This window comes from Plodia interpunctella, chromosome 18 (assembly GCF_027563975.2).
Source record: "Plodia interpunctella isolate USDA-ARS_2022_Savannah chromosome 18, ilPloInte3.2, whole genome shotgun sequence".
Lineage (NCBI taxonomy): Eukaryota > Metazoa > Arthropoda > Insecta > Lepidoptera > Pyralidae > Plodia > Plodia interpunctella.
In genome coordinates this window covers 1749103-1769134 of record NC_071311.1, presented here as the reverse complement: position 1 = coordinate 1769134, position 20032 = coordinate 1749103, and the positions used below count along the sequence as shown (strand labels likewise).

Below are 20032 nucleotides of genomic sequence, written 5' to 3'. Positions count from 1 at the left end.
AACAAACATACATGATCACTTTAAATGATAATCTTCGTTGGAACAAATTCAATTCAACAACGGCTGTGATTTTATTACCTGCCTGACGTTAACCGTCTTAATCGTCGTCCCTTAATCGCCTCCTACGACATCCAAATGAGAATATGGAGTGGTCCTATTCTAGGGCGGAACCACACGCAACTGTTTATGTGTTATTATAGGTACAAACCTTTGTAGAACATACATAACATACAATTTAGCGTCCGACACGCACTTTAGCATCTTTGCGACGACAGGAGGAGCTTTATAAGCATGTCTGAGTATCTGTATGTCTGTCTGTGGCATTGTAGTAGGCAAACGGCTGAACCGATTATGATCTAGTTTTTTTTTATTTGAAAGAGAATTTAAGATATTGGATATCGTCAGCTTTTTTCTAGGAGACAATGCCTTGAGAGAAAGCCTTCTGGGTCACGGCTTTCTTGAATGTTTAATTTAATTTTTATCTACCTACTAATATTCTTAATTGGAAAGATTTTTTTTGTTTGTAATGAATAAACTCAAAAACTACTTAAATGATTTTGTTGAAATTTGGCACAGATATATGCTATTCATTATGGTTTTACCCGTGAGAAGCCGCGGCGAGCCGCTAGTTTAAACATAAAAGTGTCAAGTGTAATAGGTTTGCTATCACACTTGAAATAAGAAAATTTCAAATAATAGCCACGCCAACTTCGCAGTCATAAGATAATGAAAATATACTTATGATAAGACGTAAACAAGAGTAAAGGTCGCTAAAAGCGATGTTAATATAATGTTATTTGGCTTTAAAACTTTCTCTAGGAAATAATGTGAATAGGTAATGTCGATAATAAGAAAAATGTCATATTATTAAACATTTATTTATTAAAACAATAATTATACATAGTTATTAACATAAAAAAAAATTAAAATACAAACAACAATCAAGTTTTTCTAATTTTGTGAACACTGGGATACGTATTTATATGATTATATATAAAGAAAAATGTAAGTTTATATTTTGAGACAATTATTATGTAATAATTGTTTCTCAGAAATCGGAAAGCAATAATATTATTTTTAAAATATATAGCAAAGTGTAAAAAACTGACATAGTGTGATAATAAAATATAATTGTTTCAATAATAGACTTAAAAAAATTAGGTATTAACTACAACTATTAAAAAAAAACTAAGCCCATTGAAATATAGTAACTGGTTACGAGAAAAGCGAAAATTTTCTTCTTTTGTAACCGATTTCAAAATACATGGCCGAAAGGATTTTGTTTTTCCGATGAGGCTGTAAAAATAGCAGAATACTTTTCAAGGAAAATTGTTATAGTTGAAGTAATTTAAAAGCCTTGTACGGAACCAGTTCCGGAATTCCGATTCTGTAGACGGCCGAAGGGGAAATGACAACGACACATATACCTACACGCATAATTGAAGCTACATAAAATATAAGCTATTTTATTCCTGGCATAACGACAATAGGACGACCGGTTGGGTACAAATACAAAAATTAATTATTAATTAAAAAATAATAAACTATTTTCGCTCGGATTGAGCGCGCCACATAAACTTCTTTATGAAGTATGTCTGATCTTTTATTGCGTCCAAAATTTGTAGATTCACAGATAACAAACGGTCTTGGTCAGTCATCACAGGATTGGAATTCAACCTTAACTCTTCAACCTCTTTACTTTTTTGTACGCAAGGGATACCCTCAACCGAATGCTCAGTCGTTGCTTCAACTAAAACACAAGGTCTCATTCTGGAATAACGATTGTTGTAATCACTCAACGCCGTGCTCAACCACTCACAAGAAAAATGATTCCCGTCTACGTAAACTCTCAAAGAGTACTTATGCCCAAGCCAACCTTTATAGTCCATATGGAGCATCCCGTTCGACCTAACAGAAAGGAATTGCAACGACTGAAGATCAGACAAGACTTTTGAATTTAAATTCAATATATTATTGAAAGACAAATCTAAATATTTCAGAGCCAATAGTCCTTGAAATACGCCATAATCTATATTAGACAAATTATTATGTGATAGACGCAATGTTTCCAAATGACCGACTCTATGAAACGCTGCTGGTTCAATTTCTTGTATCAAATTAGAACTAAGGTCTAAATAAGATACTGTGACTGGCAGCCGTAGAGATGAAGAGTTTAATAATTCAATGTAATTTTTGCTCATGTCTAAATATACTAACTCATTCTGATGTATCAAATTAATGAACATAGCCTCAGAAATACCGTTAGAACTCAAACACAACTTCCTCAAATGTAAACCTTCTCCTAAAGGAATTGTCAGTCTTGAAAGTGAATTATTTGACAAATCTAAAACGCCACCATCCGGATGGAAGATCTTTATATGAATATGTTTCAAAATAGTTATATTATTATTTGTCATGTTAACATATTTCAAACTTAAATTATCTGTAAAATTGCTAAACTCTGGTATGAAATCCAATTGATTGTACGAAAGGTCTAAATTGTAAAGATTGTTCATAGATGTGAAACTTTCGAAGTACAACTGCGACAAATAATTTGCACTGAGATTTAAATATTTCACATACTCCAAATCATTGGCGTTGACAACAAAATTTGTTAATTTATTACAGGATAAATCAAGTGCCGTCATATGAACAAGGGAACTGAACGCGTTGTATTTGATGTCAGTTATTGAATTCTGTGACAAGTCCAATTCAGTAAGGACGTCAATACTATTCTTACTAAAAGATCTAACAGTTCGCGTAGGAAATTCTTCAAATGTTGCATTTGGTACAGCGACTATAAGATTTTTGGAGAGTTTAATTTTGCATATTGAGTGGCCCGCAAAATGTTCCCAGTGTCTCGAAAACACGCCTGACGTTAAATTTTGTAATTGATTTGTTGACACGTCAAAGGTCTCTAAATGATAAATAATTTTTAAAGATTCATCATTTATATTTTGTATTTGATTATTTCCAATAAATAGATGTTTAAGATTCCACAAATTATTCAGAGCTCCATTCAAATCAAATATTTTGTTGTTATTCAATTTTAATATTTCTAAACTAGTCAGATTTGCTAACAGTTCATCATCTAATCTTGAAATATGATTGTAAGAAAGATCTAACTCAACTAAAGTAGTCAACTCTTCAAACTCATCACCGGAAAGTTGTTTAATAAGATTTACGGCAAGATTAAGTTTTTTCAATTTGTTAGGAAGTGCTTCAAATTTTAACAAATCTTTGACATCACTCAGTTTATTGTGTGACAAATCTAAATTTTCTAAGCGATTCAAGTTATAAAATGGGTTGTGTCGAATGTGTTTAATATGGTTGCCTATTAAAGACAAATTTTGTAGTCGCGGCATGTACTGTAAGATGTCGAGGTTGGTATCAGGCCAGATGCCTTGAGCTCTGAATGTCGTGATTGTAACTAAAAACTCGGTGTCGTCTATACGTTCGTCAAATCTTTGTGTAGCTTCGGTGAGGATTAATTCAACATTGACTGGATAGTTGGAGGAGGCCTGACATTTGGTCGGGAGCGGAACGCCCCGGATGCTTCCAATGCAATGGATACGAAATCTGCATTCATCATGCCTGCCGCCGGTGCTGACGATTTGCGGGCAGTTGCAGTAAACCGACGTCACCAACAGTGTGAGGAGAATTATTTGGCTGACTGAAAAGGTAACACAGAAGCATTAAAATTATAGTTTTTAAGACGCTTTGTACCGCGCATTAGAAATAAATGAAATTGTTTTAAAAAAATGTGACAAAGTGCCTTATGCCCGCCTGACACGTATGTATGATCACGCGGGTGACGCCTCGGACAAAAACTAGTTCAGATTTGTAAATATACTTATTTTGAATCAGATGGATCTTCTTCATAGTCGTATTCCTCATGGCTGAGGGTCGTGGTTGTTATGTGAAATGAAACGCACACAACAACTTTCTTGGCATTATTAATGGAGTGGTTTGCCATTCCCATTTCACACACAAATTAATAAGAATCAACCAGTGTGCAGGTTTCCTCACGATGTTTTCCTTCACCGGAAACAAGTGGTGGACGATGAAAACTATTATACATGATTCAGATTGGTATACAATCTCATGTGGCACGAGTAGGATTCGAACCTGGGACCTTTCGATCCACAGGCGGGCGTCTTAACCATTACACCACCACCGCTTCAGATGAATATTTAGGCGTAATAAATATTGAACTGACCGTAAAGAAAAAATAAATAAATAATGCTGTTACAGTAACACGTTTTTTATCCCTTACGGGATAGACAGAGCCAAAAGCTACATAACTCGATGAAAACGTTAAATAAAATCCAACTTATTTTACAAACTTTTATTTAACTTGGAATGTATGTATATCCCTTCAGTCCAACATTCATTAATTGCATTATTGACCGCAACCCGTCCCAGCTTCGCTCGAGTAAAACCATAATAAATGATTCCTTAAGTATTGTACTATCTATTGGTGAAAACTGCCTGAAAATCCGTACAGTAGTTTATCGCGAACAGACAGACTCGAGAAGACTTTGTTTTTTAATACGAAGAATGTAAGGATAGATATATCTTATTCCTAACTAATAATATAAATGCGAAAGTAAGTTTCTCTTCATCAATCAATCTTCTTGAAATTTTGCGTATATGTAGTTTGAAGTATAGAAAAGGACATAGGGTACCTTTCATCCCGAAAAAACAAATGCTCCCGTGGGAAATTCACGCAGGCGAAGCCGCGGGCAACAAGCACTATTTATAGATAAAGAAAACTGAAGATTTGACTGTGATATCACGACGATACTTATTAATTAGAAGAAATATATACTCACTGTCAGCCATATTTGATAGCGATCTAATAATGAAGTATTTTTTAAATCTGAAACAAAAAAATTTTTTTTCAACAAGGCTTTCAAAATATAGCTATTATTTTTATTGCATACATCGCGATACCAAAAGAATCATGTCGTAATTATGCAGTAAACCGTCGAGGAATTTTTTCGTCGGGAGCATATCCTAGGTGCATCTTATCTGGTGACATTTTTATCAGGACAATGGAAATGGAATCTGAAGCGACGTGGAAAATTCAATTTTACGGGGCAAACGAAAGTAAGTTTTTAGCTTGCAAGATGTGATTACGGACAGACATCGGGACAGCTAAATAAAAGTGTTAAACCTTTTTGAAATTTTGTCTAGATTTTCAAATCAAAAATCATAGAATGATAACTAAAGATGTCTTTATAATGTATCATACCATGGGTATCGGACGTTATGACTAAGGGATACTAGCATTGATAACAGATAGGCAACAATTACATTCCCAAGGAGGGGTGACGTCAAGCAGGTCGGTGGTTGCAAAATCATAACCGAATCTCCAATATTTTAGAGGTATTCCTTGAAGCGCACTTGTTTTGAGCTCACCCGTCGAAGCGCACCAAATTTACACTATACCCAACACAGATTATTATTCTAGATGTTGCCCGGGGCTGTGCTCCCGTGGAAATTTTGAGATAAAATATAGCCTATAGCAATCTTGGATAAAGTGCCTTACTAATGATGAAAGAATTTTTGAAATCGGTTTGCAAGTTTCGCAGATTGCCCGCCTCAAACATACAAACACACAAACGCATATCTCTTCATAATAATAGTGTATATAAATAAGGGTAATTAAAATAAATAGTGTAGTTTCTATAGGAGTAATAGTAATTTTGAAGGAGAATAACGACATTGATAGAAATGCGCAAAAATTCACCCAAAAATATATTAAATAAGCAAACGAACTTACCAATAAATTGGACAATGTTTAAAATTTATTACACTGTTGAATGAAAGCGGTGCACCTTACTAGCTCAAAGTCCAAATGAGAAGTTCACTTAAGCCTCAGAATTCTGCTGGTTCAACGTAATGGGAACTCCTAAGTAAGCTACTCTAATCATAGACGATGAAATAACAGACAGGACATCCTATTCTACTAATAAATGCGTAAGTTTGGTTACCTAAGTGCGAAAATGTTTGGTAGTCATTTTCCATTACATGATGTAGTCACAGTTTTTGTGGCCACCGTTTTTTATTTATTATGGAAAACTATGATGCTTTCTACTGGTAATAAAATCCTTTAAAATTTACATATCTAATGTGTTTATCAAATTGTGTGTCAAGATCTTTTTTGTTTTCGCTTCGAAATAAAAGAAATTGATACAAATATGATGGTGTTCGTTATGCGCGTATGTACAATACAATAACAACTGTTGTTTAGCGGCGAATGTAATCACTACTAGACCTGCTTTGATAAAATTTGACACAGAGGTAGACTAAACTTTCAGATGTACCATAACCTTTTCTTTAGCAAGGACCGTTTCACGGGCGGAGTACTAATATTAATAAAAGGAACTGAGAAAATCTATCATACATAATTTAGTAAAATGCCGCATCTATATGTTTCAACTCTATGTGTGTTTGCTCATCAGTCTTTCAATTCTAAGTACATGATCGCCATGGTTTACAATATTTATAAACGTATCTATATTTTTAATAGCTTATACCCAGGGGTTTCACTCGCAGAATAAAAAATATGAGGATGCCGAAGAACGCATGAAATTAAGAAGAAACTGCACACTTTTTCTTTTCCACTTCAAGAGTCCGCATTACTAAAAACGGGCCCTGGGCTCCGTCGTTCAATAGCGGTGGAAGACTCTGGGAAATCTCGTGTGACTGCAACGTATGTTGAATGGGTCTATTTGCCGAAAAGAACCCACAGCACAACGTGACAACTCTGCTTACACACTTATCGTCACTTGTATGATAAGATATTTTTTTTACTTACATATTTGTTATCATTATTTTGTGTTGTGGTGTTTAATTTTTGGCAATAAATATTCATTCATTCAAATCGCTGACATATCTTACTAGAGAGATGAATTCTCTCCACCATTAGCTTACCTGTTCGTCGTCGAAGTCTACGAATTCCGGTTGATGATCCCCGTAATCGACCGGGAATAAGGCAGCGCACTCATCTTCCCCACGCGTGGGATCCCTGCTCACGTGGCTGGGACTCAGGTCCATCAGCTCCAAAACTGCTATGTCCACTTCCAGTGATATCATGAATGCTAATTTTAGTTTATCGCTGAAATTTAAAAAAAAATCTAAACTTAATTGAAACATTCATTTTTTCATCTTTACTCATTGCAAAAATCGTTGTCCCGTCTGTCTGTGTGAATATAAACTCAAAAACTACCGAAAGGAATTTTATACAGTTTTCACCAACAGTATAATTCCTGAGGAAGGTTTAGGTGAATATTTTTTATGGTTTTACTCGATCGATGACGGGACGGGCCCCTAGTTTATATATAGGTAATTAATGTTTATAATCTTACCTCTCAACATTTGTACCCAGGGCATCAAATTGTTTTACACTGTACGCAATATGAACTGCTTTGTAAGGTGTTGTAGCCTTAAATATACCCATCTGAAATATTTTTCCATATATATATATATGAAATATTATTTCCAATACACCACAAGTATTATATATATATATATATATATATATCAGGCAAGCGGCCGGTTGTTCTTGAAATCTTCAAATTTTTAAGGTTTTATTTTTACGCCGATTCCGGGCTTCGCGGCTTCACAACCCCGAACGCAACCGGCAACATGCAAAGACGAGAGAGAGTTGTATTTAGTAAATAGGAGGAAAGAATAACAAACTAAAAAGTCTTATTTAGGCTCCACATTATCGCCGAATAGATGCCAGAGCGATTTTATTCACCGCGATGAAACATCAGCAATGGTAGGTAGGTACCGAATACGCCACAGTTTGGCGAACTGTTCGCGGATAGTATGGAGCCGACTGTAAATAGAGCATGCAGTTATACAAAAGAAAGAAAAGCAGATTAAAAACAGGATTCCTTTTTCTGTTCAATACGTGCATCCCTTTCTGTTGATCTTCGGATCCAACTAAGAGCCATGCCCCACTGCTCAGTAGCTGTTACGTTGACCTCCGTCGACGGATCCACGCAGAAGAAGTAAGAAATCGTATGAAGTTTCGATGACAACATCGTAGGTAATGTGCCCCTTTTATGAGTTTAACCAAAATGAGCCAGAAAGTAGTATCTTTTATTTCATTTGGTGACACTCGTCCATCGTCTATTCTAGTTATAGAGAGACTTAAAACCCGCGTTGTAAAATAAGTATTATTGTCCTTAGTGGTTCTCAGGGCGTTTCGACCGCTGCGGCCGCGCTGTCATGAATAGAGGTCTCATTCGTCAATTTTCTTTAGGAAGGAATCATTTCCAAAATAAATCGTTTATGAAATTGTTTAACTGAATTCACCACACTACTGATTAATTATTTTAAAAGTCAGATAGTAAAACTAATAATTCTTGTCTTTGTTAAAATGTGTAAAATTGTCATGAAAGCGCGGCCGCAGCGGTCGAAACGCTCTAAGAACCACTTTCTTACGTGAATGACCAGTTTCTTATGTCTTTTCATTGCTTGTATAGCTTCGTATCGCTTCGATATGTCGAGCATGACTAATAAGTGCTGCGGTAAGTATTCTGGTTGAGGCGTCACGCATTCCAGCACAGACTGCCAAAAATATAGACAAGTGAACTTAAACTGTCAAACTGTATAGATTTCCCATGTTTTCCTTCACCGTAAGCAAGTGATGGTCTATGAAAAGTACTACTTACTAGAAAAAATCGAACCTGGGACCTTTCAGCTTAATAGGTATAAAACAAAAAGTTTCTGCTTGCATAGGTATAAAACTGAAGAAATCCTATCCTACAAATATTATAAATTCAAAAGTTTGTGTGTGTTTAAGTATCTATGTTTGTTATTATTCTCTTTCAAATCTGCTGGATTGTTATGAAATTTGGTACACGGGTAGAATATAACCTGTAATAACACATAGGGTATTTTTTATTGCGAAATTCCAACGGGAGCGAAGCCCCGTGGCGCAGCTAGTTATTTATAAATAGAGAGAAATAATTACTTTTGAAAATAATATAGCCAGACCGTTAACTTTAGCTATATCATTCGGAGGGGCATAGAACCCAGGAATGATCAGCCCAGCCGGGGGAAAGTACTCATCTTCATCTTCTTCAATAGTTTCTTCTTCACAATCCTCAGGTAACTCCTGCACGTTAAAAATTTTAAAATCCAATAAGTTCATTACAAAAAAATTGCCGCCAGTCTCAGGCTCGGGTAAAACCATAATAAATTATACATTATCACACTATCTATTTGTGAAACCCATACAAAATCCGTTAGTTTTTGTATACAAAATATCAGTTCTATCGGTTGGAGATATCTGCTACATATATATGAATTTTAAAATTATTGATTGAGTAGATATACTGCTACTCTGTATTTTTAGATCCTTTTTGGACGAATCTCACCTCAGGAATAGGAATGCTCAACTCGACATCTTCATCGTCATCTGGCTCTTCTTTGAGGTGGTCCAATTCGGCCAATCTCTGGAAATATTCAAAAGCAAGCTACTTATAGAGTTTCTTGGCCTTTTATATTCTTTCACATACTTATACCTATGATATGTTATCAGTGTTGGAAATAGCAACATTTAAGCATTGTCTATGTTATATACATTGTCTTTGGATATATTTCCCGCGTACTCTCCCTCTCTCGCTCGCTCTCTTCTCTTCTCTTTCTGGAGGAATACACGCATTTCATCACCTCCGGATCTTTTATTACAACAGCCCAATTTAATTACAGTCCTATAAATATTTTCATCCAATAACAATCAGTTAAATGCGAAATCACACCAATCTGTATCAAGCTCACATAATCAAACGTTCAACCTTTAAAACTTTCACATATTATAGTTACATGAGTCAGATTGATGTACAAATCCATGTGGCACGAGTAGAATTGAAATTAAGGACCTTTCGGCCAGAAACTGTGTTCATAATCACTAGACCACCACTTTTTATATAAAGGTAGGTAGGTATGGTAACCTATGTATATCTATTACACTGCCAGATTATATGATCGCTCCTGCTGATTGTTACATTAAAGTTTATAAAAATTGTGTCAGCGCAATCTCCATGAAAGCATTGCGATACAGTAAAGACTGGTTCTTACTCCCGTCTTCAGTAATTCGATCTTCAATTGTTCTTTCTCAGCTCTTTTTGCCTCAATAGCCTCATGTCTGGCCTGCCTGGCCAGCCGCTGCATCTCGGATAATCTCCTTGCTCTTTTCTCAATTTCCTCTTGCTGAAACAAAAATTAGTTAAGAATTATTTCTTATCGAGTGTGTTGTTGCTAACACTGATGACAGATCTCATTCAAGTCACCCAAAGGCACCTGACATTACTTTCACGACTATCTACCGCCATCTAGTGACAAGTAGTTCTCAAATTTGGATTTCCTATGAAAAAAAAAATAATTCAACCAAATTATGAAGAATACATAGATTGTGTTCAATATGAATATATAAGTAGAAGGGAGTCATTACTGAGACAGCTTAACCTACCGGGAAGGATTACCATACACCAATTTAAATAACTAAAGACACATTACACAAACTTTTACGTCTCAATTTAATAACTTGTTTTGTAGGGTACAACGGTAAATATATTTACGGATAAACGAACAGATACAGATAAAACTTTGAAAAATATATAAAAAATATAATACCTTTTTCTTTTCTCTCTCCTCCCGCCGGTGCTGTAAAATCTCCTCTTTGGTTTTGCTGTAAGTCTTGTAATGATCAAATGCGCTTTGTGGCATTCCTTGGTCTTCGAATTGTATACGATCTTCGTAGAGAATTGTACGGACCAGCGCTGTGAATTCCAAAGTAAACCAAAATTCGGAAACTGAGAATTATATAGGTATTCGAAATGTTGACGATAAACTTAGCTACAAACCACGGTGAATGATTCCCGTTAGGATCACTCCATTTCCTCCCGTGGATCTCGTACGATACGACTATGGTATAAAACACCTTGAATTAGGAAACAACAGCATTATAAAAGACGATGTCGTAACATAACAGCCGAATCAACGCTTCAATTACGCTGACCCCGAGTTACGGCGCGTCACAACTGCAAATGGGATAACTCGAGATTTAGAGATAGTTATATCGTTAAATACTTACAAACAAAATTCTTGTCCTCATCTAGACATCTAAAGCATAAAGCCAGAACGGGCCCTGATAGAAGCTGATGCATGGACGCCTCATTCATGGGCGCGTCGCCAGCGTACAATATGTCTTCAGCTTTCTCTCTGTCTAGCTCGTATTCTTCACGGCCGACCATGAAGATATCTGAAATGAGGCTTTTTAGGGCACAGGGTGTCGAGCAGAGCACCTGATTGTAAGTGATCACCGCTTCCGAGGGAATTATATCTGTAACCTCAGTTGTTTACGGCGTTGTCAGTTTTCAAGAAGTCGTTGACACTTTTCTTGTGGTTTGCAATATCGCTGGAAGTACTAACAAGATCTGCTAAGGCACGTAGCCAGGCGAAAATGTATCAGTTGATAATGACTTTTGTTTTTTGATGATATGACCCTTATGAGCGCTATCTCATGGAGAAATAATTTGGCTCCGTCGCTTAGCGTCGTAGGAAGAAACCGGGAATGCTAAGATGAGAGAGAGAGAGAACGAATCTAGTGTCAATGTCAGAGTTTGCAGCCAAATAATTTTGATTTCGTTCGATCGTATATAAACACGTTCAATAACACTGTGTAGGCTCACTGTTATGGTAATAAGTCGTGGCTTTGACCACGCATCATTTCAAAATCAAAATCAAATCATTTATTCAGAAATTAGGCCTTCACAGGCACTTTTTCACGTCATATTCTAAATTAAATGATGTTTACCAAAGCTACAAACTACTAGCATTTCGGAACGACCACTGCTGAGAAGAAATGCCGAAAGAAACTCATTCACGCGTTCTTTTTTTATTGGTGGAGAAAATGCGCAGAATAGTAGGTGCGAACGCGTGGATGGATGGAACAACTGAGTGCTTACTATTCTCTGCCCATTTCTCGTATAGTTCAGGATGGGCGTGATGAGCGTGCGGCCAGAAGACCACAAAGTTGAGGTGTTTCAGATAAGGCACCATGAGCATTGCTCGGTGCCGCTTGCGCTCCGCTTGCCTGCTGCGGCGACGCATTTGAAGACTTTGCTTCTCCATGTTCTTCTCCATTGTTATGGTGGAAATCCACGTCTGAAATTTAAAATATTTTTTTAATCGTTGAATTGGACAAATTGTGATATGGCCGGACTTATCGCCATTCCTAAAATAGGCTAAAAGTCGAAGCATTTATTTAGAAACTACCTTTTTCCCGCGGCTTCGCCCGTGTTTATAAGTTGACCACCACACAGGGTGACTACATTGGCAATATTTTGTCTACATGCTCAATCCATGATTCTGAATAACTTTTAGTATGGGAGTAACTCCGAAATCGCGAAAAAAACCCTTAAAATTTTTAAGATTTTGTTGTGTACAATCACAAGGGGCAGGCTTTGCGGCCTCACAACGCAATGACGTCATTGGAAATGCCCAATACGCACGTTTTCATCAGGTGTTGCTTCTGCCAGCTCGTAAAATTGTCTTTGCGGCTCTTGCCCCTGCATTTCTCTATTGTAATGACTCAACTCGATCTTTGCCACTGCGGCTAACTTTATGCTGTCCACTCCTCTGAATACTTTCGTCACTTTCTTTCTCTGATTGAAATAGAAATTAATTAATTTAAAAACTTAAGAAATCCTCTCCAAAGTTGCTCACATCATCTAATTTGTTAGACAAAAGCTGACGATTTCCAAACGGCTAAACGCACATTTTTCAAACATAGCTAAAAACACTCGATTTTACACTACCTGCTATCTTTCGACATTAACTTTCAAATAGTCAGGAAAAGTTTGGTGATAGTGTAAAGCCAGCATTAGGTAACTTACGGTTATGAACATGTAAACAGGTTCGCTGTGATCTCGAAATCTCTGTAAACACTCAATCGAGTCACATGGGACCTGTAAAATAGGTAGGTACATCATTTTTTTACGAAACTACTTATAGCATGTAATTTTGTGAAGATAATGAAGTTGAATTTATTATTAAAGTATTTTATTGTTAAATCGATGTATAGAAGACAAAAGGAGTGGCCTTTGCCCATCAGTGGGACTCAGAAAAATGGCTTTAAAAAATCATTACGTTAATTATTTGGCCTATATATTGCGGTACCTACTTACTACAAGGTCTGTAAGTAGATAGATGTAATACAAAATAGTAACAGGCTAACCTCATACCTACTTTTAATATATAGTTTCAGGTACCTTCAATAAAATCAACATGCCGCTACTCCAATCCAACTTAATCGTAGTAAAAAGTTTATCGAGGCAAGTACAGGAGCCAAAGTAGGTAGAGTAGATTTCAGCGCCTGTTATTTTATGATAAGCAAATATTAGATTATGATGTTTAACTCTCAACATTTTTAAGTACCTATAAGTAGCTCTTGCAGCATGAGTAAAAATAAAACAGGCGGATTGTGGGGCTGGTTTATTTTATCGCAAAGCTAGCAAAATGCGTGCAATGAAAAGAAAAAAAATGGTTGCAGTTAGCTTCTTGGGTTGCCCCTATAATGCTTCATGGCTTCAAAGGAATTTGCCATTGACTTTGAAGTAAGTTTTATTCTATCTAGATTTTTAAATTAACGAATTATTTTCAAGAGATGGGTGGACTGCTTCATTAAAGTTTTAATGTAGGTAACTTACAAATGAGCTTGTCAGCATTCGAGTCTACTATATGATGAAACTCTTTGTCGTTTTGTATTTCCACAAATATTTCTATTTTGCGCTTCGCCATTATGCGATTTTTTATATTCAAATGTTAGTCTAAATGGTCATGCTTTAGGTTAGCTGTTTTAAGCTTGCTAAAGCCGTTTTTAAGCCAAGCGACGATGAATAACTACGTAGGTAATGCCGACTAAACGCTATCCATAATTTTATATCAGAGCTTTTATTCACCACTTTATTTAACTAGCAATGTATGCCCCATTCAATAAACTTTGGAAAACTATTGTATGTGCCACACCTTGTACTACACAGTTACTGCAATAAAAATATTTGAGTTTGAGTTTGAGACTGTTTGCCGGCGTAGGTAAATTACATACGAAATTTATCACTGATTCTAAAGAATTTCCTAATTATTCACAAGAAACGCAAGCAGATGTTAAAATAGAAAATTTATTTGTTAATACATATACCTAGGTTTTATTGACACACTAATTATTAGGTAGAATAATACATTCGATTGTAATCGATTACTTTAGTATTTCTATCTATAATGGCAACATTGTTGACCGCCATATTGAAAATTTTACTGATTCGGAAAATTATCGCCTGCGATGGAGTCATATTTTTGCTTATCAAATTTTGATCATATTTTTGTTGGGATTTCGCCAAAATTATGTCAATTGCCCATCGTTTCCCAATTCGGTCGCGGTCATTGCAGAAAAGCCTCGGTCGTTTGACAAAATTCGCTTGAGAGTATTACTTGTATATTCTCTGTCGACCCTGGAGACATCTTGTGATAAAAAATCATTGTGGCAGCAAGATAGTTCGCTGTCTGAATTTGTCCAAACGTGAAACAGTTACAAAAAATTGTATTGGTGCTAAAAAGTTCTGCGAATATGGATGTGTCGTGGGGTAAGTGTTCATTATTGCGTGGTATTTATTGATTTTTTGGTTAGTGTCATTGTGATGTCATTTTGTCGTATTTCCAGATTCGGACAATTTTGAGCCTAAGCTCCCGACCACGTTGACATCTTCGAACAAATGGGAAGGCGAAGACGAGGAAGACAACGTCAAGGTAATGATACCGTGCCAAAATTTCTTATATAAATCGTGTGAATTTTCTGCTGTTCTTGTGAAGCGATTTCGTGAAGGTTCCAAAGATAACCTCAAAATATTTGCATACGTGTTGACGTTTGTTTCGTTTTCCAGGAAAGTTGGGAAGATGAGGAAGAAGAAAAAAAAGATGAGGAGAAAAAAGATTTGGCCCCTGCGGCACCAAAGCCCAAAAAGAAAATTCACGATAAAATCGCAGAACGAGAGGTAAGTTTAGGCATTATCATATTTAGCATATGTCATAGAATTACCTAGATACCTGTAGGTATATCTACAGACTTTCTAATCTGAAATGTAAGGTCGTAGTACTACTAGAGTACTGGCCATTATTATGCATGTTTTGAATTAGTTTTGAAGTATAAGTTTATTAGCATTCTAAATGCGACTTGAAAATTCAGTTACCTAAGTAAAAAAGTTCATATCACATCCATTTTTTTAAACCCTAAAGCCCTTCTAGAACACTATGTAAGTCATGTCTTACATAATTGTTTTGTTGTATTTTTCAGTTATATTGTAATACTTTATAAATATTTGTGATATTTCTAACTTTATCATAGCTTTTGCAAATTATCAGATGTTTCCATTGTTGTTGTTGTTGAGTGTTTATTGCCAACACTCGTGTCAGATTTAATTCAAAATGTAGTCTCACATTTTATCACAGTTGAGTGTGTACTAAAATTCGAACTAGTGACTTTCAGTTCACATGAGAGTGTCTTAAACAGCTGGACCAACACCACTTCATATTTATATTTACTTTGAATCTATGAATCAGTTTGTTAACTCATCATGAATTAAAAATAAATTAACCTAATCATGTCAAATGTTGAATCGACTACAATCTATTGAATCCAGATAAAATTGGAGAGAAAAAATGGTACAGAGAAAATAATATTTCATATTAATTCTCAACAGAGACAAGAGCGCGAGAAACTGGAGCGTCTGAACTCTGAAAAGGTAGAAGAGCTTACACCAGAACAGAAGTTGGCAGAGAAACTCCGAGCACAGAAATTGCAAGAGGAGTCTGACCTGCGACTTGCTATGGAAACCTTTGGTTAGTATATAACAAGATTGTTACTGCTTCCAGCAGGCCTATCATCAACTTTTACAGAACAATTCCAATGCAACTCAGTTCAATTTAGGAACCTAAAATGAATCACATTTATACAAAAAATTAAGTCTATGGTACAAATTTGCGATGCAGATAAGTTTAGGTTGTAAAGTGGATCGCGTTAAGAGATGATGGTAAGGTTTAAGTCTAGAATGTAGCTATTTAATATTGCCATTAACGAAATACATAACTATTTAGAAAAAAACATGTTATGCACCACCGCACCTGGTGGCTAAGACCTAAGTGAAATAACTACCTAAATAATGTATTTTGAAAAAATATAAAACTATCAGCCCATTCCGTTAAACCTTCCTCCGTAATCACACTATCTATTGGCGAAGACCACATGAAAATCCAAGCAGTAATTTTGGAGTTTATCACAAACAGACAGATGCGGCGACAGAGAACTTTGTTTTATAACATGTAATATGTAAGCATGTGCTGACAAAATTTTTACTGTCTTACTGTTATTTAAGATAGATTTATTATGATACAGATATTCTTTATTGTGTATTTATTTATACATACTACTTAAATTTCCTTTCAGGTATAACAGAAGGTGGTGGGAAACTGGACAACTTCAGCCCCACCACCAAAGCGGAGTTCACAGAGTTTGCGGAGCTGCTCAGCAAGAAGATAAACCTTTTCAAGAGCAGAGAGGAGTTCCCTGCATTTGTGGAGGACCTGTTCAGGAATATCCTTGTACAAAGTTGGTGTAACACATTATCTGTGTTAATAAAAATTATGAGATGAAAATTACTGGAATTGTGTGGAATGGAACAGAGTGCATTCCATTCCCTTGGGTTCGATTCCCGAATTTTTTAATTTGGTTATTTTTAAAATTAGTTCAAAACCCATAGTGTGTGATGCCCATGACCATGCTAAGTGAAGAGAACAAGTAGGACTCCAACACTCAACAGCTAAGGAAGATACCATAAAAACACTCAGATGACAAATCTATCAAGTTCAACATGTGCTACTTTTTTCACACGAGGCCTCTAAACTTTCGGGAATAAATTGTTTAAATAACAGTGTAACACGCATAAATATTGATTGCAAGATTTAACAGAAGAATGCTTAGAAACAGACAAATGCGGAGACCTAATTTTTTTTTTCGAAATTTTTTGAAAAGCCTTCAGCGCGCTTTGTGTGACTGAGTCAGCCACATGGGGGATCTCTAATATAAACTTATCTAGCTTTCATAAATAGTTGTCCACAAGATATAAATGGATTTACCACCTGTGATAATGGACTACTGAACGCTATGTTCAGTAATTCATTACACACGGGCCCTTTGGCTTAAAATCTATCTCATAGGGCAGAATATCAACTACATTCCAGCAATCGACCCATTTAACAATCAACGATTATCGCCCACCTAATTTTTAAATACTATTTATTCTTTAATGATATAATATAGTATCGTTATTATCCCATAAATTTCCAGCTTCAGGTCTAACTCAATCTGTAATAATATAGTATATCATATATTAGGACTAATCACACAGATTGAGCTAGCCCCAAAGTTCGAAACTTGTGTTATGGGATACTAACTGAATGGTACTATATTTTTATAACAAATACATATATAGATAAACATCCAAGACCCGGGCCAATCAGAAAAAGATCATTTTCCATCATGACCCGACCGGGGATCGAACCCAGGATCTCTCTGTTCAGAGGCAAGAACTTTACCACTGCGCCGCCGAGGTCGTCTTATCCGTGATTAGTCCTCATATATTTGTTTTCTGTTTCAGTTTATTAGCTTTTTTATTTTTTAATATTCAATTTGAATTCCTTTCTTCCAGTGCCGTCAGCAGACATAAAGAGGATAAAACTCTGTGTAGACAACCTCTACATTGAGAAACAGAAAGCGGAGAAGAATGACAAAGCGAAAAAACCAACAAAGGGAAAAGGGAAGGCAAAATTAAAAGTGGAAGGCGACAATGTGAGTGTTTTTAAATTTTCTCCCTTATTAGGGTTCCGTAGTTAGTAACGACGCCGTGTACCGTATATCTTTGTACCCAATGGGTAAAATTGGATCGTTTACTAAGCCGACGGGAAGAAGACGGAACGGGGAGCCGTATCGTCGGTCTGTCTGCTGTATTTCCACAATGTTTTTCTGTTGCCGCTATAGCAACAAATTAAAAAAAATCTGAATATACTATGGTTGCTTTATTTGTATGGGAGCCTCCTACAATATTAACTTGAGTTTGTTATATAGTCAACTGATTGAAATACATATGTGAAAATTTTAACTGTCTATTGTGGTTTATAAGATACTGTGACAGACAGACATTGGATCGTAGTAATATACCTTTTTAATTTGGGTTAGGAATCTTAAATATGGCTTCTAATAACATTGGGTCTCATTTCCACTTTGCATGAGCTTCAGCTTCCTTGATTGTCAGAATATAACGTATAATCGATTTCAATAAAACTATTGTCATATATAAATCACTTCAATTTATTAATTTCATCTGAATCATCATCTGAGTAATATTTGCCATATCAATATATCATACTATCGCTGGTTGACTGGAATCTATTTAAGGGATCTATCCGTTCATGGGATAAGTCCGCTGTTATATATTTTTACCTTCTCGTTATCAATGTACTTTTAATGTGTGTTATTTGTACTATAAATATTTACAGACAATATTGAAAAAAATACTAGCGCCTCGTCCCGGCTTCGCTTGACTAAAAACATAATAAATTATATATCTAAACCTTCCACAGGAATGACATTTATTTAGTGTGAAAACCGCTTGAATAACCGCGCAAACAATCCGATAAACTAAATATTCACATTAATCATATAATTAAATTAATGATTCTTTTCCAGGCTCATCTCAACCAATACGACACTTACGGAAATTTCGATGACGACTACGACGACTTCATGTGAACGTCACTGTACAGAGTACAGACAGGCGCCTGCTATCCAAACGTATACCTTAACACCTTTTTATAAGGGCGAGAATGCCATAACTAACACTCGGGTATATTTTCTCGAATAATTTTGTTTGAACGGCAACAATTTCATACTTCATTCTTTATCTCGCTTAACATAAATCTTATGTTTGTATATTATATTAATACATTATGTATTATACGTATATTATGTCACAAAAGTCACGCCATACGAAAATCGCCCATATAAAATTGTAATTATGTTAAATTATTTGTAGTTTTAAAATTATATGTCCATTTCGTTTGTGTATCAGGTGTCTGCGTATAGCTTATACTATTATATACAATGTAATATACAGTCGTTTCATTCATACGGTTATGGTCCGATGTTATGTTATATAGATAATAAATTTTTTATTGTGATATTCGTGGTATTTTTTTTTTATTTTTTTACACCACTTAAATATAAACCTTTCTGATTTTTGGGCAATGAAAGAATTATTATAATTCGTATGGCTTCCCGTAGGATTTGGTCAAAAAGTCTGATAGGCAATGGCGCTTTTTAAAGTAGATGTCGCTACTGAGCGTAAAAATGTAAATATTTTTTTAAATAACTAGCTGTGCCCCGGGGCATCGCTCCCGTGGGAATTTCGGAATAAAAACTAACCTATGTATTATTCCAGGTTTTATATTCTACCCGTGTACCAAATTTTATAACAATCGGTCCAGTAGATTATGCCTGAAAGAGTAACAAACATACATCCTCACAAACTTTCGCATTTATAAAAGTAGTATTACGCGGGTATACCTCGAGGAGCAGCATCTTTGCAACTCAGAACAATTACTTTATAAACTATGTCAAATAGTATGAAATTAAGACTAAGAGTGAACTTCACGAGCATTTTGAACTCCGCCGCGGGCTGTCATTAGTGTTTATTAAATTCTACCATACATAGTAATAAATTTAATTATCCTTTTTTATAAATAATTAAAGTACTTGTACAATTTATTACAAATGTTTAATTTAAAAAATATTGTTTTTTAAAAAAATGTCGCACTCGAATGAAACGCTACACGCCGTCTTCAAACGCTTGTGAAATTCACCCCGAAATAGTCTGTGGGAAACGAACATAATACATCT

General features: G+C 35.6%; 2 protein-coding genes across 4 annotated transcripts; one reads left to right on the top strand and one right to left on the bottom strand.

Moving 5' to 3' along the window:
* Window positions 1-916: 916 nt before the first annotated feature.
* LOC128677668 (toll-like receptor 3) lies at window positions 917-14065 on the bottom strand. Of its 3 annotated transcripts, XM_053758681.1 has the most exons (15): window positions 13737-14065; window positions 13299-13402; window positions 12924-12995; window positions 12540-12692; window positions 11994-12192; window positions 11120-11287; window positions 10660-10805; window positions 10105-10236; window positions 9402-9479; window positions 8996-9139; window positions 8464-8589; window positions 7377-7468; window positions 6943-7126; window positions 4836-4882; window positions 3600-3673 (listed from the first exon to the last, which is right to left on the bottom strand). In XM_053758681.1, the coding sequence occupies exons 1-14, from the start codon at window positions 13825-13827 to the stop codon at window positions 4877-4879; spliced, it is 1695 nt and encodes a 564-aa protein (XP_053614656.1). In that variant the 5' UTR covers window positions 13828-14065; the 3' UTR covers window positions 3600-3673; window positions 4836-4876. The 3 variants fall into 3 exon arrangements, with proteins under 3 accessions (XP_053614655.1, XP_053614654.1, XP_053614656.1); XM_053758680.2 differs by lacking the exons at window positions 7377-7468; window positions 8464-8589; window positions 8996-9139; ... (7 more) ...; window positions 13299-13402; window positions 13737-14065 and having other exon boundaries at window positions 917-3673; window positions 6943-7031; XM_053758679.2 differs by lacking the exons at window positions 6943-7126; window positions 7377-7468; window positions 8464-8589; ... (8 more) ...; window positions 13299-13402; window positions 13737-14065 and adding an exon at window positions 5789-5894 and having other exon boundaries at window positions 918-3673.
* A 217-nt stretch (window positions 14066-14282) lies between these two features.
* eIF3j (eukaryotic translation initiation factor 3 subunit j) lies at window positions 14283-19316 on the top strand. Its single transcript, XM_053758759.2, has 7 exons — window positions 14283-14669; window positions 14747-14832; window positions 14967-15077; window positions 15783-15921; window positions 16526-16687; window positions 17787-17926; window positions 18824-19316. Exons 1-7 carry the CDS (start codon window positions 14654-14656, stop codon window positions 18884-18886), a joined length of 717 nt encoding a protein of 238 aa, XP_053614734.1. The 5' UTR covers window positions 14283-14653; the 3' UTR covers window positions 18887-19316.
* Window positions 19317-20032: the final 716 nt, after the last annotated feature.